The sequence below is a fragment of the Onychomys torridus genome, chromosome 8, assembly GCF_903995425.1.
Source record: "Onychomys torridus chromosome 8, mOncTor1.1, whole genome shotgun sequence".
In the NCBI taxonomy this organism is placed as follows: Eukaryota; Metazoa; Chordata; class Mammalia; order Rodentia; family Cricetidae; genus Onychomys; species Onychomys torridus.
In genome coordinates this window covers 34,418,829-34,441,911 of record NC_050450.1, presented here as the reverse complement: position 1 = coordinate 34,441,911, position 23,083 = coordinate 34,418,829, and the positions used below count along the sequence as shown (strand labels likewise).

The window sequence follows — 23,083 nt, the reverse complement described above, 5'->3', positions numbered from 1 at the left end:
TCCTTTCCCCACCCCAGGCAGTGCTTCGGTGATGGATTGAACTGGGCAGGCTGCTCCATCATCGTCTTGCTGGGCCAGCAGCGGCGCTTTGACCTGTTCGACTTCTGTTACCATCTGCTGAAGGTGCAAAGGCAGGATGGGAAGGATGAAATCATTAAGAACGTGGTAAGCACATGTGGCTGGCCTGGGAAGCCAGGCCTGGCAACAGGCTGGCTCCAGGGAGGAAGAGGGGGAAATGCTTCTGGAGGGCGATGACTATGGACGGATACTCAGAAGTTGTCGGGGGGGGGGGGGGGGGGGGGGTGCCTGGAAAGGGTCTGCACATCACGTGTTGTGGTAGACTGGGTCACCCTGAAAGCCAGCCTGGACTCCTGGTCTCAAATGTCCCTCCCCTGCCCCAGGCAGTCCCTGCCGGTTCTAGCCCTCATTCCCACAGCACACTGCAAAGTAGAGTCATGCCAGGTACTGGGAGAAGATGGGTGTTGTGAGAAAACAGCCCTTCAACTAGACAGCAGTGGTGGAGAGAAGATCGGAAGTCTTCACAGGAGCTGGGACTTGGGCTAGGTGTTGGGATGGCCGGCAGCACATGGGGCGGATGACTTGGATGGATTCCAAACATAGGGAGCAACTACCACACAGCACAGAGGCATACAGACAAGGGTCTAGCCCAAAGGAGATGGCCAGGGGCCAGATGAGAGAAGGAGCGCCCCCCCCCACACACACACAGGTTTTAAGAGTGGTGGTCATGGTAACTAACCATTTCCTAGTATACAATTTGGTGTTACATTAAATACCCTCACGATGGCTTGCAACCAACATCATCATGTCCCAAGCATTTTTACTTTCTCTTGCTGAGGCTCTGTGTCCATTTAAGCAGCTCCCCAGTCCCTGGTAACTACCATTTCTCTTTCTGTGTCTATAAACCTATGGTCTCTGTGTCCCTTCTATAAAGGGGAATAACGCAGTGTCTGTCCTGTTATGACTGACTTATTATGTAAGACTTCTCTGTGTTACATAATACTTCTGAGTATGTTACAGTGGGTCCAAATCCCATTCTTCTATGGTTACCTAGTATTTCATCTTATGCAAAACACAATCCACTGATGGTGCCTTGCGTTGCATTCACTTTTGGTGATTGGGAATAACAACAGACTGTGAGCTTAGGCAGCCATCTGAGTCTCTTCACGTCTTTGGAATACACACTCAGAAGTCTAAGTGCTGGGCCATCTAGTAATTCTCTTTTATTTCGCGAGGAATGGCCATACTGTTTTGCCTAATGGATGCATTTTACACTCCCACCAATAACACTCAAGAACCCAAAGTTCCATATATTATTGGGTCTTTACATATCTGCTATAGAGAAATGTCTAAGTTTTTCCCCAGATTTTTTAATTGCTACTTAAATTTTTTACACATTTTCACTTCCTTTTGTACAGTCATGTATATTTAGAGAAACATACCTGCCACAGTGCCATGTGTGGAGGTCTGAGGCCAACTCACTGGAGTCAGTTGTCTCCTCCCAACATGAAGGCTCTAGGAATGGAACTGAGACCCTCAGGCTTGGCAGCAAATGCTTTTATGCCTTGAGCCATCTTACTGAACCTGGATCACAGCACTTTATATATTCAGAATAACAACATCTTACCTGTTTTACAAATCCTTCCATTCCATTGATGGTGTATAGCCTTTCATGCATGAAGTCCCCATTGCACTCTGCATTGGCTGCCAAATCCAACATCATGAAGAGTTATTTCTGTGCTTTCTTATAAGAATACCATGGTTTGGCTCATACTGAAGTCTCTTATCCATTTCCAACTTATTCTTGTATACAGTGTATAAAATAAGGCTCAACATTCTTCTGCATGTCGGTATCCACCTTTCCCAGCATGTATTGAAAAGGTTGCCCCTGACACATCCATACTTGGGATGGTCTTGTCTTCCTATTCAGTAGTTTGACTCAACACACAAGAGTGTGTTTCTAGCCATACAGTTCTGTCTCATTGGTCTTCATGATGGTACTGTGCTATTTTGATTATGGCAGCTTTATTATAAGCTTTGAAACTTGCAAATGTTATCAGTGACCCTAAGCATTTGGGAACCATTAGAGAAGACCTTTAAAAAGGGAAATATGACCATTGAGACACCAAGAACCTGTAATCCAGCCCCCTCCTTTATTCCTCTCCTAATCTAAGCATCCTCATCCTTCCACAGCCCCTGAAGAAGATGGCTGACCGCATCAGGAAGTACCAGATCTTGAACAATGAGGTTTTTGCCATCCTGAACAAGTACATGAAGTCTGTGGAGACAGACAGCTCCACTGTGGAGCACGTGCGCTGCTTCCAGCCCCCAATCCACCAGTCACTGGCCACCACCTGCTAGGCAGAAAGTCCCGCAGACCTTCAACCTGGAGGAAGAGAAGGAGAAGCAGGAGAGGAAACATCATGGTCAGCCTGTAGCAGATCCAGCTGCCAGTGTGTGGAACTGGCCTAGAAGGAAAAGAAAACCTCCCCAACACATCAGAACCACTCCCAAGGGCTGGGCTCCTGCATGTTCTCCCGTGATACCTCCATGGTGGGTTTTCCATAGTGTAAATGAAAAACAACAAAAACACAGGGCAGTGTGTGTTTTCTTATTATTATTTTTTTTTACCTTGACTATATCTAAGAGCTACTGTTTCCATCCTGCGGCTCCCCCGCCCCACCTGTGTTTGCTTCCAACATCGTAACCCCCTACCCAGTATTCATATGTGATCCAGCACTGTAGTCTTAAGAACTAAGAAGAAGAGTGTAGCCACAACAGAGGGATCCGCCTGACCCAATCATGTGCCTCAGCTTACTGGCCTGTGTTTGGTGGCTTCCCCCTCCAGTTCACTGGTCACATTGCTTCCTGGTCGAGAGACGTTAGGGATTCCATCAACAAGATTTGACCCTTAGTGAACCAGGAAGAGATTTCCGACTATCAAGACAATAGAGGATGTTGGCCAGGACCTTTTATAGTCTCCCTAAGACCCACCCTAGCCCCTCCTTCCAGAACAGTCCGTCCTAGAGAGAAAAAAAGGATGATTTCAAAACCATATTACAGTGAGTGGGAGTAGGTGAAGAAAATGGCCAGGCCTACCGTGTGGAAGCTAACCTGTGGGTACAGGCCAAAACTTCAGATCCCAGAGGAGGGATGTTAGGCCTTGTCACCAGGTGGGAAGATGAGGCACCCCTGGTCCTCATGCAGATGCTTAGCACTGGATCATATGGGTAACAGACATGCCGGCCATGACACAACACGCACCATTAGCCAGCAACCCAGTTAGTGAGTTCTTAACACGGTACCTCATCCAAGAAAATCCCACATGAAGGAACATGACGCCTACACCGTCTTGGAGACAGGGAGACAAGGAGGAAAACTGCTTGTCAACAAGCTTTCAATCCCGAGACACACCCCGGCAAAAGAAGCCGTCTTTGAGCAAACTGGAATTTTCATCCTGTCAGCTGCTGAGAGTCTTGAAACATTTTCTTCTTTTGCTCTTAACTTCCTGGTCCCTTCCTTTGACACATGTACAGTGCTGGGGTAGAGATTCTCTCACAGGGGTGTTACTAATGTCTACTCTTCAGACTAACTAGAACACCCCTGCAGAATCTCTACCTGTAGGAAATCTTTAAGGAGATGGCCCTGTCCTCATACAGAGCTAGTCATCTGACCTGCAGAGGGAGACCATAATCCTGAGCCCCCAAAACATAGGAAGTGGATTATAGGTACTCTGCCAACCCAGTGAGAAAGTGAGAAGACAGAGGACTAGCCATCCCCTCCCCCCAGGAAGGTGACTGACATCCATCACCATTTTTAACCACACGGGAGAACAGCAGAGATGTGCATAACCAGTGCTTTGAGACACACAGCCATGTATTCCACAGTGAGGCCATGTAAATCAGAACCCTTGAGGGCCATCCACTTGAGTGTTCATTTCTGGATATGCCTCTGATGTGCTAAGCCAGAATCTCTGGGAAGAGGGCCAGAAGATCTACTCTACTGCATACCACAGATTCAGAGCCCCTGCTGTAGACGGGACAACCCCACTAACTCTAGGCTCTGTGGTCTAAGCAAGAACCGGTATCATTTGTAGTTTAGGGGCGTGGTTCGAAATGAAGCTGGCCGGTCCTCCTGTCTGGCACTGGCACTTCCTAGTCTGATCTTTTGTCTCCTTTGATGACCATAGTAGCTACATCCCAGAGGCAGAGTCCACCTTCCAGATTTTCAGTCCTGGCTGGGATGAGTACTTGACTCTCTGAGATGACCAGATTTTACACTCTAGGGTCTGTCTGCAGCCCTCCATCCTTGCTCTGTAGAGATTTGGGCCATTCCCTTCATGAGTTCGCCATTCTGGCAGCTCATCCTTCCCGCCCTATACTCATGACCCCAAAAGTTGACTCATTCTCAAGAGATTGGATCCCAATAAATTGAGGTCCTCACTTTGAGGGTGGAGTTCTTATTTCCTCAGCACTTGTCTGTGGACACTGGACCACTTCAATGTTTTTTCCTCTCTAGTGGTCCTTGGTCTCCCCCACCCCCAGGCCTTTGATTTTTTTTTTTAATGTATTTAAAAGTCAAGAAAAAAAAAAAAAAGCTTAGATTTTAAAATGTTTTAAAAAGAATTCTGTTTCAGGAACTGTCAAATGTGTACCATATTTGTATTAAGAGTTGTTGGGGGATTTTTGTACAATGAATTTACATTTATTTATGGTGAACTTATATTTACGCTCGTGATCAAATGATGTTAAATTCTTAAATCATATTTGCTATGCAGCTGAAGATGATATTTTGATTTGTATCTTGGGGGTACCTGTGTTTAGTTGATAAACATTTTCATCTCCATTAAAAACCGCTTCCAAACCAGTCAAACCAGCATCTTTGTCCTGATTTCTTGGCCACATTCCAATCTTCATTGATCTGTGGAGGCCACATTAAAACTGAGGTCTAGAGAAACAACCTAAAAAAGAAGAAAATTAAAATATAGCATATATATTCACTCTAAATTGAGTTATTTTATTTTCTCACCAAAGGAAGAAAACCTTTAAAAAATAAAATTATACCTTTTGTACCTTTAAAAAATAAAACTGTCTTGGGGTCTGGGGATTGCTCAGTAGTTGAAGCATTTGCTGAGCCAATCTTGAAGACTAGAGTTCAGATCCCCAGAAACCCACATAAGTGCCTGGTGGGGGTAACTGTAGCTTCAGAAGGCAGAGCAGAGGACCCCCAGACCAAGGTAGCTATCAAGACTAGCCAGGTTGCTGAGCTCTGGGGATGATTCCACTATCAACTCACAGCCTGAATATGCACACAAACTGCACACCACACACAAAAGTGGAAAAAGAAATAACTGTTTTGTACTAGGCAAGGTGGAGGAAGTTAACTCCTGCTCTAGGGAATGATTCGGTCCCTTTGTAGCTGTAGTTTTGAGGGGAAAGACTGGAAAACTAATATTTGATGGAGCTTAACATATATAGGTATATATATATATATATATATATATATATATATATATATATATATATATATATGCTAAATCCAGCCATTCTTTTAAGCATCTGCCATCACTGTGTGGTACACGCTTTACACACATTTTTACAGAGTGCAGGAGACAATTAGTTTTCACCTAGATACCAAGTATCAATGCTGGAATTTGAAGAGAGCTCCAAAACCTGGACTGATCCTCAGACCAGATCCTCCAAACTAGATTTGGAAGTTTGGTCGGTGGGCTTTCAGGGGCTCTAAGGCAGTATGATTGGCCAGTCTGGTATGAGGAGGGAGCCCAGCATGATGGTTGAGAAGTTCCCAGGCTCAAGCAGGACTAATGCCTAGAAAGTCATTGCTTTCGTCAAGAATGTATTGATTGTGTAGCAATTAGAAGGACGTGCTTAAACCAATACTACGGACTCAGGGCCTCACATTTCACAGATCCCCAGATTTCCTAAAGACCATCTTCAGCTGCATGCTAGAGCCACCAGTGGTCACCTTGCTGCCATGACCTGGGCCACCCTTTAAGCTCTGAGGTCCTGGGTTTCCTTATCTATGCAGGCTCTTTTCCAGCCCTTGTTCTAGAAGACTTCCCAGCAGTGTCCTTTGAGAGGCTGGCTGCAAAACACAAAATCCTTCAGCTGCCTCCAGAACTTGTCATTTTATACGGATGATGCAGGATACTGCCACGTATTTGAACTAGCTTGTTTCCAGCAGTTATTCCCCAAGGGGAGCTTAGGAGAGGACCGTTTTCTCTCGCTTGCAGGTACCAGTGTAAGGATGCAAGGTTACAAATTCTCAGGAAGTCAATGCCACCCACAAAAGGAGCTAACAAAGCTCCAGCTCCAGAGCCAAAGAAAGAGGTCTGTGATATAAAGAATTCAGAACGTTCTCTTTAAGAAGTTCAGTGAACTACAGGAATATACAAACAAAACATTAAAACAAATGTTGGGAAATACATAGAAAAACAGGAAGGGATTGAAGGGAGAGGGAGCGGGAGGAAGAGAAGGGAGGGAGGGTGGAGGAGGGAGGGAGGAAATGAGGAAGGGAGGAAGTAAGGGAGGGATAGGGAGAGGAGGAGGGAGGAAAGGAGGATGAATGAGAAGGTCAGCAAACATTAGGAAAGAGGGATGCAAACTCCCTGATCTGAAGAGAGACATCAACATAGACACAGGAAGTACAGAGATCCGAACTGAACCCAAAAACTAGTTCACTAAGACCTAGGGCATCCAAACTATTACAAATCCAATCCAGGAACTGGGGATGGGAGTTAGTAAATGCTTGCCTCACAAGCATGAGGATTTTTGTTCAGTTCTCAAGCACCCATGTAAAGACCCAAGCATGGCAGCGAACACCTGTAATCCCTGGGCTGGGGAGGTAGGAACAAGAGGCCCTAGGGCCTGTGGACTGACTAATCTGACCAAATTGGAAAGCTGAAAGCTCATTGAGACTTGTTTCAAAAACTAACATGGCTGGGCATGGTGGCACACGCCTTTGATCCCAGCACTTGGGAGGCAGAGGCAGGTGGACCTCTGTGAATTTAAGGTCAATCTGGTCTACCCAGCAAGTTCCAGAACAACCAGGGCTACACAGTGAAACCTTGTCCCAAAACAAATAAGAAAAAAACTAAAACAGAACATGACTGAGGAAAATAGCTCATAATGATTTCTGGCCTTCATAAACACACCACACACACACACACACACACACACACACACACACACACCAGGGGTGTGGGGGGAGGAGAGATCAAAACCAAAATTCTGTGAACAGAAAGAGATAAGAAAAGCATCACATAAAAAGTCAACAGTTTAATTACCAACAGATTTTTTTCATCAGAACTGTCTGCAGGCCAAGACAGAGGGAGAATATCTTCAATATGCTGAAGCAAAAGAAAAAAAGTACAATCCTTCTAACCATAATGTTTTACCCATGAAAATTGTCTTTCTAAAATGAGAGAGAATACAGATGCTTCCAGGTAGTCTGTAGCTGAGGAGTTGTTACCAGCTCGGGCTCACAGAAATTGATAAAAGAATACTTTAAGTCCAAACAAAAGCCTGTGAACTCATAAAGTCCTCAAAAGCACAAGACAATGGCATGACTCACTCAGAACCATGTTCAGAATATTATGGGGCACAATGGGGTATATAAAGCAATTTCAACCCTAGTATGGGGTCTAAAATAGGGAAAAATTATGACCCAGCTAAAGTTCTCAAGGGGTACATATTACAGAGTTATGGGCATTCTGATATCAAAACCTACAATGTGGAAGTGGGAGATAAAAGTATACAGATGTAGGCAATTAACTTTAGAACGTTATCAGCTTTGAATAATTTTCACAAAATGGTAACCACAAAGCAAGAATCTGTACCAGAAAGAGAAGAAAAATCAAAAGAATTCGAAGCCACAAAATGCACCTAACCACAAAAGAAAAATAACATATTTACAAAAGAACCAGAAAAGAGTTAACATTAACAAACAATAACTGTCTTGAATATACATGCATTAAATTTCCCCAATAAAACCCAATGAATGAATGGAATCTTGTCTTGTTTTTTTTTTTTTGTTTTTGAGACAAGGCCCAACTGTGTTTTCCTAGCTGGCCTTGAACTCGAAGAGATCTGCCTGCCTCTGTCCAGCTGGTATTAAAGGCAGGCATGCACCACCACGACCAGCCCAAGTAAATGGATTGTTAAAGGCCCAGAGATATATGCATACAAGAGACTCACTTTGCTCTTAAGGATATATAGTCACAAAATGTGCAGAAACATGACACTCAAATGGGAACCAGAGAGATCAAGGTAGCTATATATGACAAAATAAATGTTCACACTGTTTGAAGAGATGCCTATTGACATTATATGGTAATGAAGGAGCCAGTTAGTCAGGGGGATATGCCAATTGTAAATATGTATTCATCCAACCTAGCAGCTATAAATATAAAAGACAAATATTAAAGGATCTGTGGGAGAAAGATTACAAAGTGGTATTCATAAAGGTTTGCAATAACCCACTTTAACATTGAGATCCACAAAGGAAATGAAGAAGGAAATACAGGAATTAGGCAACACTTAAAAAACAACCAGCAAGTGTTAAGTGTGCTCAGCTGAGACAAGCAAAGCCAACACCGAAGAGCAGTACAAATCCCCAGAACACATCTTTTCCAAATTCATGCAGCCTTAGATAAGCCAGAATTCATAGGGTGCCAGTAGGCTCTGAATGGCTGAGTGTGAGTATGCAAATAAGGTGAAAATTACAACCAATCAGGAAGAGCTGCCAAACCTGTAGGGGAGGGGAGGAACCCTGAGATGCTGAAAGATACTAAATATCTCTGCAGAGCTAATGAAACTTGTAAGAAAGGTCAGTCTGGTCATTTGTCACCACTACCTTTGCAGGCTGGCTGCGGCTTCCCTGGCAGGGTGGGAGTAAGGGAATGGGGGTGGGGGTTCTTTTTGTCTATTGTACCATCTGCTCTCTGTAGCTACTTTGACCTCTGGAGTTGAGCCTGCCCACTGTCACAAAGCTGGGACATGGGGAGCACCTACTCCAAGCAGATACATAAATGGGGATGTAGCTCAGTTGTAGGATGCTTACCTAGTGTGCATGAAGCCCCCGAGGTTGAACCCCAACACTCAACCAAACCTGTAATCCTAGTCATGGAAAAGGGAAAAAGGCAGGAAGATCAGAATTCCAAGGTCATCCTTGACTTCTTAAGGCGTGGGAAGGAAACAGCTGTCACCTCTGAACATTATTTAGATAATCTGTCAAGACAATCTGGATAAGTCTACAGCCACAGCACTGGCTTCAGCCTGAAACCCAGAAAAAGTTTTTGCCCACAGATAGCACACAGCTCAAATTTACTAAGAGACATGGTCATAACTGTGCCTCTGTATCTGTTTTTTTTTTTTGAGGGGGGGTTAGGGGAGGACAATAAAAAGACTAAGTTTTGTGGATCTGCTCAAACATCAAACATTTAGGGAAAAATCAAGTTTCACTTTCAGATCTAAATGCTATTGCTGACAAAATGTTAATGGGATTAAATTCAGACAAGATAGAAAGCACATGAGAAGAATTAAGTAAAACGGAACACCCTCACCCACATAAAGAATGTGGTCTTCAGAGAAAGGAAGGTGTTGGGTACTGATCATTTAGTATAGCTTTTATTTACTATTGATAGCACAAAAACCAAACATTTTTTATATATACATTTTAGAAAACACCTTCTCCTAGTTGAAAACAAGTGTGAAATTTACAGAAAAAGTGTGTATGAGGGATATTCTATATTGAAGTGAAATAATAAACAGAATAAGACAGTGAATTAATGTTTTACACCACCAAGATTCACCTTCATGTCATGCTACAATATAGACTAGCCTTAGGATCTCGTAAGCCAACACTTGCATGATTGAAAGGTGTTGAGAAAAAAAATTGAACCCAATACTGCCTTCCAGAATACATTATAATATCTGTCCCAGAAATAACCATTTGAAACAATAAATCAAGAAACATCTATAATTTAGATACTTAAGACATGCTGAAAATTACATGGATTTTTTGTATAATGCAAAGAAATATTTTTGTCATCTTTCTGTGGTAGCAATAGTTACATATGACTGTGACATTGAAGTCAAATGTCACATGCATGGTTGACTTGTGAAACTGAGCCTCATTTTAAAATTCTTACTCGAAATGGCCCCTCATCAGAGTAGAGTTTCTTGAAACTGAAAACAATTTTTTTAAGTCATCATGTATTACTGTGACTTGAAGTTACCCATAGGCTATTTTAAAATATTAATTATGAGAATATAATAGGGCTAGAGAGATTGTTCAGTGGTTAAGAGCACTTGCTATTCCTTCAACAGACCCAAGTTCAGTTCCCAGCACCAACATCAAATGACACACAACCTTCCCTAACTCCAGCTCCAGGGTATCTGATATTCTCTACTGATCTCCAAAGTCATTCACATGCATACACTCACACTTAGACACACACACACACACACACACACACACACACTAGAATAAATTTTTAAGCCATTACAATTGCTAAAATTAAGAAAACAGAATACATGCATAGGAGAACATATTTTAAATCCAGCAACTCAGAAATATCTAAGGACTGTGGTATTTAATTAGCTTGGATTTTTTTTTTTTTTGCCTTTGTCATTAAAATCCATGAATTTACATCTACTTTATTTAGTGTAATGAAGTATCAAGTCTGGATGACAGAATGTTTTATAAGTTTATTAGTCATATGGAACTTTTAATTGCTTAGAGACATATGGTATGCGCTACCTTTGTTCCAAATGCTGCCACATTAAATAGAATGGAGCCTATGGTGGGAAAGAGATGAAGATATTCAACTTGATCTGTGTAGGAGCCAAGTCACCCACTCCCACAGCCAGCCCCCACTCTTCCATGTGGTTTGATTTATTCTGGTTTCCCTACCCAAGCTCCCTCCTGTGGGATTCCCACTGGGTCCCAGATGCTCTGCTGTCTAGCTGGCCCAGGCTTCCTGCAGACCAGGAGGGAGGGGGGAGGATTTCCCTGGGAAAACATGCTGTAGAGTGCTATCAGTGCAAAAGCCAGGCAGCCTGTGAACTCCACCCTCATTAGTCTGGATAAAACCCAGGCGTTTTGGCCTTGTGGGGTTTCTGAAGGGCAGGGAAAAGGAGAAATCAAAGAAAGCCAGTTGTATAGGTCTTAAAACACTCTCTGGCAGGGAGCCAAGGCTCTGGGTGAGCTCAAGAAAGCGAACCGTTCAATGGTGTGCAACATGAGGCTAGGGATGACAATGTAGGACAGGGTGCAGCCACTACCCCCTCCTCCTCCCCACCATATACTCTCATTTACCACCCTCCCTACAATGCCAATACCATGGCTCTATTTTATACACAAGGACCCAAGCTCAAAGCACAATAGACAAGCTCAAGCATGACAAGCTCGCCACTAGCCTTTCTCAGTTCTTCAGAGGACCCAGGATTCCTCCTTGCTCCCTAGACCCTCATACCTACTCCAGCCTACCGGAAATGTCACTTCACCCATCCAACTCTAGAGAAACTGAGATCTTCTGTCACCCTTAATAAGTTCCCTTCCTTCCACCGCTCCAGGGGAACAGCATCTCCAAGCTCGTTCTCCTTGGCTTTATCCAGTATGGATTTTCAACCTTGTAATAAACACAGATCCCCAAAGTACCATCCACCTGTCCTCGCCACCACGATCATGCGCATGGCTTGGACACAGGCTGACACAGCAGAAATGCTCCTCTTGTGTCTGATGAATCGGTTTCCTTAGCCATCTCACTGACCCACCCTTCTTCAAAAGTGTGCCTTGTATTTGACATCAACAGGGAACCTGCCTAGAACGAATGTAGGCATGGAAGGGAAGAACAGAGAGGGTTAGCTGTTATGTAACATGAGATGCAGAAAGCAGAGTCTGAGTGGAGGAAAATGGAGGCAGGATGGACAGACACAAACAAGAAAGGAAATGATGCAAGTATGGCATCACATGTCTTTAATCCCAGCACTTGGGAGGCAGAGGCAAGTCATCTACATAGTTGAGTTATAGGCCACCAGGGCTATATAGTGAGACCCTTCCTCATGAGAGAGAGAGGTGGGGGGGGGAGAGGGAGAGAGAGAGATAACTGGGAAGGAAACAGGTCTGAAAATAAGGTTTACTGATGATATTTCTTTATCTTGGGCATACTTCTCAGCCAAGAATACAAGCAAAAGAGAAGCTAGGTTGTCAGAAATTAGTAGGTTTTTTAAATTAGAGAACATTTTTATATAATATTGTAGTGGTATTTGCTCTGCCCATGACCCTGGCTATATGGCCCAAAGGAGGCCCCCCTTCTCCAAATGTTTCATTTTTCTCAGGGTTATTATGGATGGATGGTTATAGGGTTGGGGGAGGGACAATAAAATTTGAACTCAGTATTTTCCTTTAGAAAAGAAAAAGGAGAATGGATGAGTATAGAATATTGTTATTGTATTTACTAGTAAACTAATTCAGTAAAATATCAGCCTTAGATAATTTGTACTGATATGGATTCTTGTATATTAATACAAATGTAAACTATTCTTATATTCCTATTTAAGATAATTTGTATATTGATACAAATACAAAACTATATTTGTTGTATTGTACACATATTCCTAGTCCTGTTTGAAATATTTTGTGTATTGATACAAATGTAAAATTATATTTGTCATACCATATGTACGTTCTACCTCCGTTTAGGATATTTTGTATATTGATATATATGATAGGATTATTGTCATATTGCACTGTACATTCCTACCTCTGCTTAAGCTATTTTGTGTATTGTCACAATTTTGAGGTCATTGTCCTTTTATGGTACATCTGCTTATAGACTGTTTACCTTGTTTATGTGAAGCCTTAGTTCATAGGTTATTTAGGTAGATACGACTTACAGATTTATGGTCACCTATGCTTGTCATTTTTATAGTTATTTTAGTTAAGTTCTCCAGACTTACAGAAACATATGTCAGATGGATAGGTAATCTTCAAACACTTCATTGACCTAGAGAATATAACATTTAAATGTTTTGATGCCCTGGCCAGTGAGGTTTCAACGAGGATGACCCACCTATGGGAGCGAATGAAAGGAACAGGGACACAAAGGGATGACAGCAAGACAGGATTCTGATCAAGCTGCAAATTTTATTTCCTCTGTAAGACTTATATAGCATAGGAGGGGAGGGGGCAGGAAGGAGGGAAGGGGAAGAGACGTGGAAGGGGTGCAGAATGTGGGAGACATGCAGAACGTGGGAGACGTACAGATTGTGCAACTGCAAGATGTCGGCTAAGGTCACTAGTCAGGGCCCATTTGTTCTGTTGCTAGGCTACCTGACCATGGAATGCTCTTTACATTCAGTTGTCATGGCACCTGACCATGGAATGTCTTATCTTTGGGGGCTTCTGGTTAGCAAACGGGTGTTACTGCTCTGGGAAAGGGCAGTGGTCTTATAATTTGTTCTCTGGCCTAGCTAGTACTTTTCCATGGTTCATGTTTGGTTCCTGACATCTTGGTCCTTGACATTTTGATAACTTAGAATTCTGTTGACATGCTCCTGGCAGCACCAATCTGATCCTGAGAGAATGTTGGGCTTCTGAGACATTTCCATTTGAAAATTTGTCTTCTTTTGGCACAAAATGGGCAAAGAACTGCCCTTGCCTCAACTGATGACAGTATGAATACTATCCCTTCTGAATGAGTGGGACACAAGGAAAAGAGACTACTCAACTCTACCAAGACAAAGTAAGATAGTCTTTCAAAATACCTGCTTGAAAAATGATCTGTCAGATACTCTAGGCCTATAACCAATTTGAATGCACCAACATGTTGAGAAACTTTAGGTGAATGTCCAGGCTGCCAGCTGTCTCATCTACTCTGGCAAGACTCCTGAAAGTTGCTTTTGTCCTTCTCCCATTTCTCAGGTATTATTATATTCCTTCTTAGGTCTTTTATGGGACTAAAGACTAACAGTTATAGTTACAATCTTCTTGTATCTTAGCTAGAACATATTAAGTATTAGAACCAGGTTCTTTAGGACAGGACACCTTTTGGTATGATCTCTGTAAGGTGCCATTTACCTATGCTCCAGACTTCTCTGGATTTTAGTATGTGTCTCTTATTTGGTGTAATTCTTGTTGGTTGTAGTTCCATTTTTGTCTATGTTATTACCCTTTTTTTCCTGGATAATACTTGATAATTATTCTTATTGTATATAGTTTACATTAAGATTAGAGCCTTCTTATGTAGACAAAAAGGGGAAATATAGTGGTATTTGCTCTGCCCATGACTCTGGGTATTTCCTGCCATTGTATATGACCTCTGATAAGGAGCTAGAGAAGGGACACAGGCCCCTTCTCCCTGCTCCTGCCTGCCAGGTGGATTTGCTCCTAGTCAGATCAGAGGACGACTTCTGCTGTCTACTCCGTTCTGTAACTGTGAGTGTATTGCCTCAATTTATATCTTAATAAATTCTGTTATCCATTTAATAGATTTACATGGATTGATCATAATACAATATATTTTTATCATGTTTTTCTTCCTCCCTCAGCTCCTCCCAGATTCTCCCCACCTCCCTACCCACCCAGCTTTGATTTTTCTACAACTAAAACCAATCAACAAAACTAGCAAATAATAAAACAAAAAAATCAAAATGAAACAAGACAAAAAAAGAATTCATTTTGTGTTAGCCAACTACTCCTGGGGCATTAGACCAGCTCTGGAGTGTGGTTGATATACTCAGTGATGTGCCATTAGAAAAAACTGATTTCCCTTTGCCAAAGGGTATCTTGCTAATAGTTTCTTGGTTAGGGGTGAAACCCCATGTCCACTTCCTCCTCTCAGTACTGGGACCCCACCTGACTTGAACTTGTAATGCCACAGTCTTTGTGTGTGTCTTGAAGATACTTTTTCCTTGGAGTCGGCCATCACCTCTGGCTCTTACAAGCCTGCCACTCTTCCGAATCTCTCTCTCTCTGAACCTTGAGGCTTTGGTGAAGACGTCCCATTTAGGACTGAGTGTTCTAAAACCTCTCACTCTCTTGTCCAGTTGCAGATCTCTGTGTTAATTTCCACCTGCTTCAGTAAGAAGCTTCTCTGATAAGGGTGGAGCAAGGCACTGATCCACAGGTGCAGCAGTCTATCATTAGGAGTCATTTGATTGCTACATATTATGTTCCCTTAACATAATAATAGTGTTTGGTTTTCCTCTAAGGCCCATGACCTATCCAGTCTCAGATGCTCAGCCATTTTAGCAGTGTCAGATACGAGTTCCATCTCATGGAGTGAGCTTTAAAAAAAAGCGGGGGGGGGGGGTTATTCCCACAGCATTTGTGCCACGATTACACCAGTGTTTCTTTCAGAAAAGTCACTGTTGTAGGTTGCAGGGTTTATAGCTGGTAATATTTCTCCTCATGGTATTGTGCAGATGCCTTCTAGCATCATGAATGCCAGTCAATAGGGGTGAAGCTTCTAGCTGGGTGCCAGTTTGCCTTCTCCATATTTGACAACATATAAGTAAGTATTGTCTTCAGCAACAGGGCAGTGATATCAGCTTGTGGAGAGCAGCTTGTGGTCCCTTTGGCCAATGACTGAACAAGAGGTGATCTTTCCTGGCACTTGAGGTTTTACTTGGAGGCATAGGATGTCTAGTTGGATCAATGTCTCCTCCACTGGATGATGGTGCCACTTTAAAAATCCCTCTCATAGATGAGTATGTTTTAGGTAACTTCTACTGTAGTGGGTTTTCATGTCTTTTTCAAAAGGCCTTTAGTGCTAGTTGTCCTTACCCATATTCTCCTCCTTTACCTGGCTCTCCAATCCCCTCCCCATTTAATCCTCCGCCATTTTAGTTTATCCTCCACCTCTCTGTAACACTACATTCTATTTCACCTTCCATGGGAGAGCCTTTCCTTCCTCCTGGTCCCTTACTAGGGTCTATCTACTCTGTGGCTTTTGGATTGTAGAACATATATGGAAAACTTAAAAAGCTAACATGAGAAAATATAGTTAGCAACTTCTTAATCCTAGTGAGCATCCATTTTCTTATCCACAAAGAATGGCAAAGTGGTAACACTTACTTGTGGGTTGTTGCAAGACTTCAATGGCACAGATAGAGTAGAGAGTCAGCCTCCTGAAGTCCCTCTTCTCTTTGCAGCCAGGTCTGTCTGTCTCCTCCTCTCCAACCAGAGTTTCTACTCAGGACAGCCCTGGGAAGGTTAAAGTTTATCTCAAAAACTCTCACTCTAGACTAAATCAATCTGCAACTTTCCCAATAGATTCAAAGATCTATCAAAAAGAAACCAGTTGGAGGGCTGGAGAGATGGCTCAGTGGTTAAGAGCACTGACTGCTCTTCCAGAGGACCTGGGTTCAATTCCCAGCATTCACATGACAGCTCACAACTGTCTGTAACTCCAGGATCCAACACCCTTACACAGACATACATACAAAAACACAAATGCATGGAGAGAGAGAGAGAGAGAGAGAGAGAGAGAGAGAGAGAGAGAGAAGAAGAAGAAGAAGGAGGAGGAGGAGGAGGAGGAGGAGGAGGAGGAGGAGAAGAAGAAGAAGAAGAAGAAGAAGAAGAAGAAGAAGAAGAAGAAGAAGAAGAAGAAGAAGAAGAAGAAGAAAACAAACCAATTAGAGAGAGACAGCCTCAGAGAAGGCTATTCCAAGAAGTTAGAGGGGGAAGTTTCCTCATCCCAGCCTCTCCTTAGCATGCTCTCTAGCTCCCCAAAAGAGCCCACATTTGTTCTCGGGATCCAGGGCCACTATTCCCTCGTTGGACCTCTTGTGTGTACATTCCCTGAGCAACAGGTAAGAAAAGCCCAAGGGAGACCTTTACTGCTGGGTGATGATTTGTTAAGAAAAATGGACTCACCTGTAACGAGGCATTTCCCAAACCCCAACTCAACCCAGGCTTGGCTTTCCCATACTTCCTGTCTTCCAGAGAAGGATGTGAGGATGAAGCAGTCAACAGCTCTGGGAGACATGACACTCTGCTCCTAGCTGCCTTATCTCCGACTTTGCTTTTATCATCTACCAAAGGAGACTGGCACCCCAGATGCTCTCTAGGGATCTCTCCCAGACAGTCCAAGATTTCCCAACCTGAGACTGTTTGCCCTGCGGGATGTGGTGAGAAGTCCTGAAGGAAATCTCTCACCTCAGGAGGCCCTGAGCAAGCCTCTAAGATCTGTGAATATTCAGAAATAGGAAGCCCATGTCTTCTTTAGAGTGTCATAGACAGCCTCAGATTCTCTGAGGGAATGCCCAGGGAGCTTGGAAGACTTGAAACAGCATTCACCAGGGAAATAAGAGAAGGCTCATTATACTAATCCCCCACAGCTGATGTATCAGGTTACTTCGAGCAGAGTCTCTTGAAGCAATACACACTTGTGATCTTATGGAGAGCGAAATAGATAGATAGACAGACAGACAGACAGACAGACAGACAGATAGATAGATAGATAGAACAAACAAACCTCATCATCTGACAGAGCCACTGGGCTAACGTCAGGAAGCCTGCTTTCCTCTAGACACATCAGGGCAAAAATCTGTGCCCGGTCTACTCTTGCTTCTAGAGGCTACATGGCTGTGGCCACTTTAGTGTAGGCTTCCATCTTTCCTGGTCTTCCCTGGTCTTCCCTGGTCTTCCCTGGCCTCCCCTGGCCTTCTCTGACCTTGACCCTGACCCTGACCCTCTGCTCCTTCTTTCAAGGACCCCTGTGATATATTGGGACCACCTAGAAAACCCAGGCTGTTGGTCCATCTCAAGTTATTCAGTGTAAATCTCACGGACATGGCTGCTTAAGTATGACCTGAGCAAGGATGACACCAGCAGACATGCTAACGTGAGACACATACACACACACACACACACACACACGCACACGCACACGCACACGCACACGCACGCACACGCACACGCACACGCACACGCGCACACACACACAAATATATGTAACATATACATTTAACAAGTTTTTAAAAAGAGGCCATGAGAGCTGGGTGGTGGCTGCACACACACCTTTAATCCCAGTACTAGGGAGGCAGAGACAGGTGGATCTCTGAATTAGAGGCCAGCCTGGTCTACAGAGTGAGTTCCAGGACAGCCAAAGCTCCAAAGAGAAACCTTGTCTTGGGGGAGGGAAGAAAGGAGGGGAGGGAACATGAATTTGAAAGAGAACTGAGTGAGGAAGGGGTAACATGGGAAGGTTGAGAGGGAAAAAGGAAAAGAGGAAGTGATCTAATTATCTTACAATATCAAATAATAAAATATATATTTTAAAGACACTCAACATAATCACACAAAGTCTTTTTCACAGTGTAAGGTAACAGGTTCCAGCAGTTAAGATTTGGACATGGGGGAGGGATGTTAACATTCCACTGAACCACAAGCCCTTCGACACAATCCACTTTTTAGATAGTAGCTTTCAACCTAGCAATCCCACTTCTAGAATTCACCCTACAGATATAACTGTAGCCATATATAAAGATACAGTACCCGGAGGCTGCAGAGATGGCTCAGTGGATAAAATATTTGATTAGCAACTATGAGGACCAGGGTTCAGATCCTTAGTTCACACACACACACACACACACACACACACACACACACACATATACACACACATGCAAATACATACATATAAGTGTATATTACATATACACACGTATGTTTTATATGTGTGTATATGTATATAATGGGTGTGTGTATTAATGGGAGCCATCTGAAGGCTAGGGCAGGGATTCCTGGGTCAAGCTGGCTAGCTTGTCCAGGAGGACCAGTCTTCTCCTATAGGTTCAGCTTATATATTTCTACTGTCCCAGCCCCTTCCTGTCAATGAAAGAATAGTTAGTATTCAGTGGTGGAGCTCTGTGGTCACACATAACTGCAATGACACCCCCCCCAAGGCCATTAGTGACCAGCTCTGAGATCTTGGACAAATGTATTACCTTCAGTAAACCAAAACTGGGAAATGATGAAAATATAACTTGCTCATAACATCCATGTAATGGTTAAAATTATACCAGTACCAGAATGATACTTATCACATAATGACTCAGTTGTTGTTATTGAGTATCTATTCAGAGAAACCATATGATCCAGAGGTAGTCCTTGAACACACACCTCTTACTGAGTATCTGGCCTTTATGACAACAGCATTTGTACCCCCTGTCTTGGTACCTGTGTTAATGCAGGGATGAGCTTCCCAGGAACCTCTCTGTAGTGTGAGAGAAAACCACAAAAGTAGTTACTACACAAAAATAAGTCCAAATATTTTTATGTATGGGATGTTGGTGATATTAAAAGAATTCACAGCTGGGCAGTGGTGGTGCACTCCTTTAATCCCAGCATTAGGGAGGCAGAGACAGGTGGATCTCTAAATTCAAGGCCAGCCTGGTCTACAGAGCGAGTTCCAGGACAGCCAGGGCTGCACAGAGAAACCCTGCCTTGAAAAACCAACAAGAAAAAAAAATGGAAGAAGCAGAAGGAGAATTCACAATTCACATGCCTCGTTATCCTGGCACTTAGGAGGTGGAGGAGGCAGGAGGATCAGGAATTCAAGGTCATCCCCAGCTACATGGTGAGACCAAAGCCAGCCTGAGCAAAATGGTGCTATGTCTCAAACCAACAAATGAAAGAAATCAAATTTTCTTTGTGATGTCACGTGAAGAGGGCTGGCAGGAAATTTTATCTACTTAGTAGTTACAGTCTACACACCTGTGAAAAGCCACTGAGCCTTACACTTACCACCTGTCACTGATGGCTGGAGGTCTGCCTCCATAATACACATTTAAAAATGTAAGATCTATTTCCCTTTGTCCAAAAGCCAAACAGGTTGAATGAGCCCATGTCCCTCTATGTGCAAAGTAATGTGTGTATCCTTCTGGGGACAGCTGTGACGATTTCTGTCTTACAGAGATTTGGGGGCTCCAAAATGCTAAACTTTAAGAGTGTGGCCTTCCCCCAAATGAAGACTATTTGTCTCCGGCTCTTTTAGGGTTTGACTAAAGGTCAGCCTCTCCAGAGAACAGATTGTCTGGAGTGGAAGCAATTGACATAGAAACACTAATATTTAATGGGACAGTAGCAAATACACAGCTACATTCTTTGAAGAACAAAATGTAGATAATTATCATTAGTTGAGCTTAACTGGACTGAGGAAAAAATGTGGTTTCTGATTGGTCCTCAGCCTTGGTCTGTAGCCAACCTGGAGGTGGGAGGCTCTGTGCCTCTGCCCTTGTCAAGGAACTCTGTGGTCCTGGCATCCCCAAGCTGATGGGAGGAGGCAGGTCCTGGACCTGAAAGGAGATGCCTACTCCTCTGCCTCACCTGACAAGCCCCAGGGAAACCTCAACCCACGTTCTGGATTCCTGTGGGGTCTCTCACGCAGCTCTGGAATGCAAACCTGAATTTCCAGTGTGATGATGTTAACAGAAAGTTGCCCAGCAGTCAGGCAGCCTGGAGTTATTCCCAGCGGTCCCATGCTGTCTCTGTCCTTGGAACATAGCAGGCGGAGGTAGAAGCCAGGAGCAGAGCGCATATGGAATGGCAATCAGATCTCAAGTTAAGCAAGGCTTGCCCAGAGAATTGGAGTCAGCCTCTCCTAGCCATATTGTACATTATTTCCCATTAATAGAAAACACTATGCTTTATTTTCTATTAATTTTTCTGTTATTTTGTGCCACATATCTACCCCTTCTAGAATGTAAGATTCATAAGAGTAAGGACTGTCTGTTTCTGTTGTGACATGAACTGTCCTTTGTTGCTAGAACAGGACCCACAATGCACCGAGTGACTGCTTACTAATTAGCTAATTTTACTTTGCATGTCCCAGCAAGCTTCAGAAGTAGGTGCTAGGATTACCTTCATGTGACAAATGAGAAACACAGACTAAAAGAAATTAAGTGACTGGGTGAGAATCAGGCAATCCAGGAGAGTCCCAGCCTGAGTTTGATGCTGAGACCTTCTGGTTCAGAAGCTACTCTCCTTGTATTATGCAATCTTGCCTACCCCATTCCTCCTCCCAAATATGTCTCGTCTCCTAAACTGGCAACTTCAACACAGATTCCTAAGAATTCAGAAGAGGGGTGGGGAGAAGACGTACAGTTTAGAAAGATGCATAGGTGAATTCCCATCTGAGGCTGTGGCCTCCAAACAGGTCTCCGTAGCCGCCCTGCGGTCTCTGGCCTCCCTCCAACAAGACTCCAGTGGGCCTTGCAACCAAACAGTAGCCTTGGTCTCCAGTGCCATGGACATGCAGATCAACTACATTTTATGCAAAAGTCCTGGAGGCATGGTGACAATTAGCTTCTTACTTGGTGCCTGGTGCTGTTTTACATATTTCATTTCTTCAATTGCTTAATCTCCACAGGAGCCTTACTAAGTGTTTACCATATTATCTGCATATGCCTGATGAGCAAATGCGGGGGGGGGGGGGGGGGGGGGATGTTAAAGAAACAGCTCAGTGATACTCACTGTAGCCAGAAGAACATGAGCGCTAGCTGCTGGCTTCAGCCCTTAACCCTCTCCTCTAAAACTCAGAGAAGAATTTGGGGTTATTTACCAGAGTATGCACAACCAGGAGGCAAGATGGCTTAGGGCATTTCATGGGACGTTTCTGGGTGTGCATGACCTTACATCCATAAAGGGACAGGAATCAACTTCCTCTCAAATGTGTTCCATAGAACAGGCTGTTAATACTATGTGGTCACGGGGTGGAATTTCATGACCAATTGGATTTGATACAATTAAGCTAAATTAACCAGGATTTTTATAACAGGCCAGTTCAGTGCCTTTAATGTGCCAATGTACACTGGCCTAAGACAGGGGAAAAGGGTGTCACATTATTCAAGCTTTACTGAACACAGACCAATGTTCTGTTCCTGTTTATGGGACTCAGACTGGGAAGGGTGCATTGAAGACATTTAGCTGGAGATGTAGCTCAGCTCTCTACCAATCACCAAGTCCTGGCTTCCTCCCCCTGCAGCAGTTGCTGAAATTCCTTCCCTTGGGGAGATGAAACCATCTGCTCTCTCTTGTGGTCCCCACAACAAAGCAAAGTACAGTTCAACCTAAGTTCACTCGAGGGAACCAATAATGAGTGTATTGGGCTTACTCACAGAGTAATGGGTGATCTCAAAGCCACCACACTAGAAGGTCTGTACCTGGCATAGACCATGAGTCCTCCCGGCTGTGAAGATGGCATCCCCTCCACCTCATCTTTCCCCCACCTATGTCCTCCGGCCTTCCCAGAGACCATGAGGCCACTACAATGGGGCAGAATTGCATACACCTGATTGGGAGGGCTGGTTGGATACTCGGGTGAGGGCCCCTTGGCCCTTCTGACCCCCTCTTTTTAACAAGGATCATCAACAGTCAACAACCTCAGCTGTGACGCTCCCTGGCAAGCAGGCCCAGCCAAACTCCTGAAGATGTTTGGCTGGGAAGACAGTCCTGTACCACATAAACAATCATGAATTGGGCATGAATGTAGCACTCAGAAGGCAAAGGTTGGAGGGTTAGAAGTTCAGGGTTGTTTTTGGCTACATGGTGAGTTCAGCACTAGCCTTGGCTACATGAGACCCTGTTATCCCCCACCCCTGGAGACAAGACAGTTTTCTTTTCTCTGCTTTTACCTGCTGGGAATAGGGGGATTTGTAGACACTCGTGGACTCCTTCAGGCCTATTAGAGCTGTGGTGCTTTTAGCGTGGAGGGGAGGAAGGAGAACTCGCTGGCTGAGCAGCTACCGATACATGTGCTTATGATTTTGGTTGTCTTTAATGATCGCTCGAGAATCTCAAGCCAGCCTTTGAGTCAGTTTTTACTATCAGAACTCTCTGTAATGTTACAGAGGAAAATGTTGCCTTTGGAGCCTAATAAACATCTTTTAGGTTGCCATCTGATAGCTATAGCTTTGGGAGCATGGGCATGTTGCCTAATTGCTCCATGCCTCAGTTTCCCCCTTTGTTAGGTTGATAATGTGACACCAACCTCATAGGGTTATTGTGAGGGGCTGCTGTTATTAGTACAGAAGAA

At 43.7% G+C, this 23,083-nt stretch overlaps 1 protein-coding gene across 6 annotated transcripts in view; it reads left to right on the top strand.

The window, feature by feature from the left end:
- The window catches only part of Cyfip2 (cytoplasmic FMR1 interacting protein 2), a 119,935-nt gene extending 115,045 nt beyond the window's left edge, over positions 1-4,890 (top strand). For 3 of the 6 annotated variants that reach the window (XM_036194975.1, XM_036194974.1, XM_036194976.1), the window contains exons 30-31: positions 18-165; positions 2,212-4,890. In XM_036194975.1, coding sequence (XP_036050868.1) covers positions 18-165; positions 2,212-2,379 — 316 coding nt within the window. In that variant the 3' untranslated portion in view covers positions 2,380-4,890. The remainder of the gene's footprint in view (positions 1-17; positions 166-2,211) is intronic. The other 3 variants (XM_036194972.1, XM_036194971.1, XM_036194973.1) reach the window with 1 other exon arrangement.
- The last annotated feature ends 18,193 nt before the right edge of the window (positions 4,891-23,083 follow it).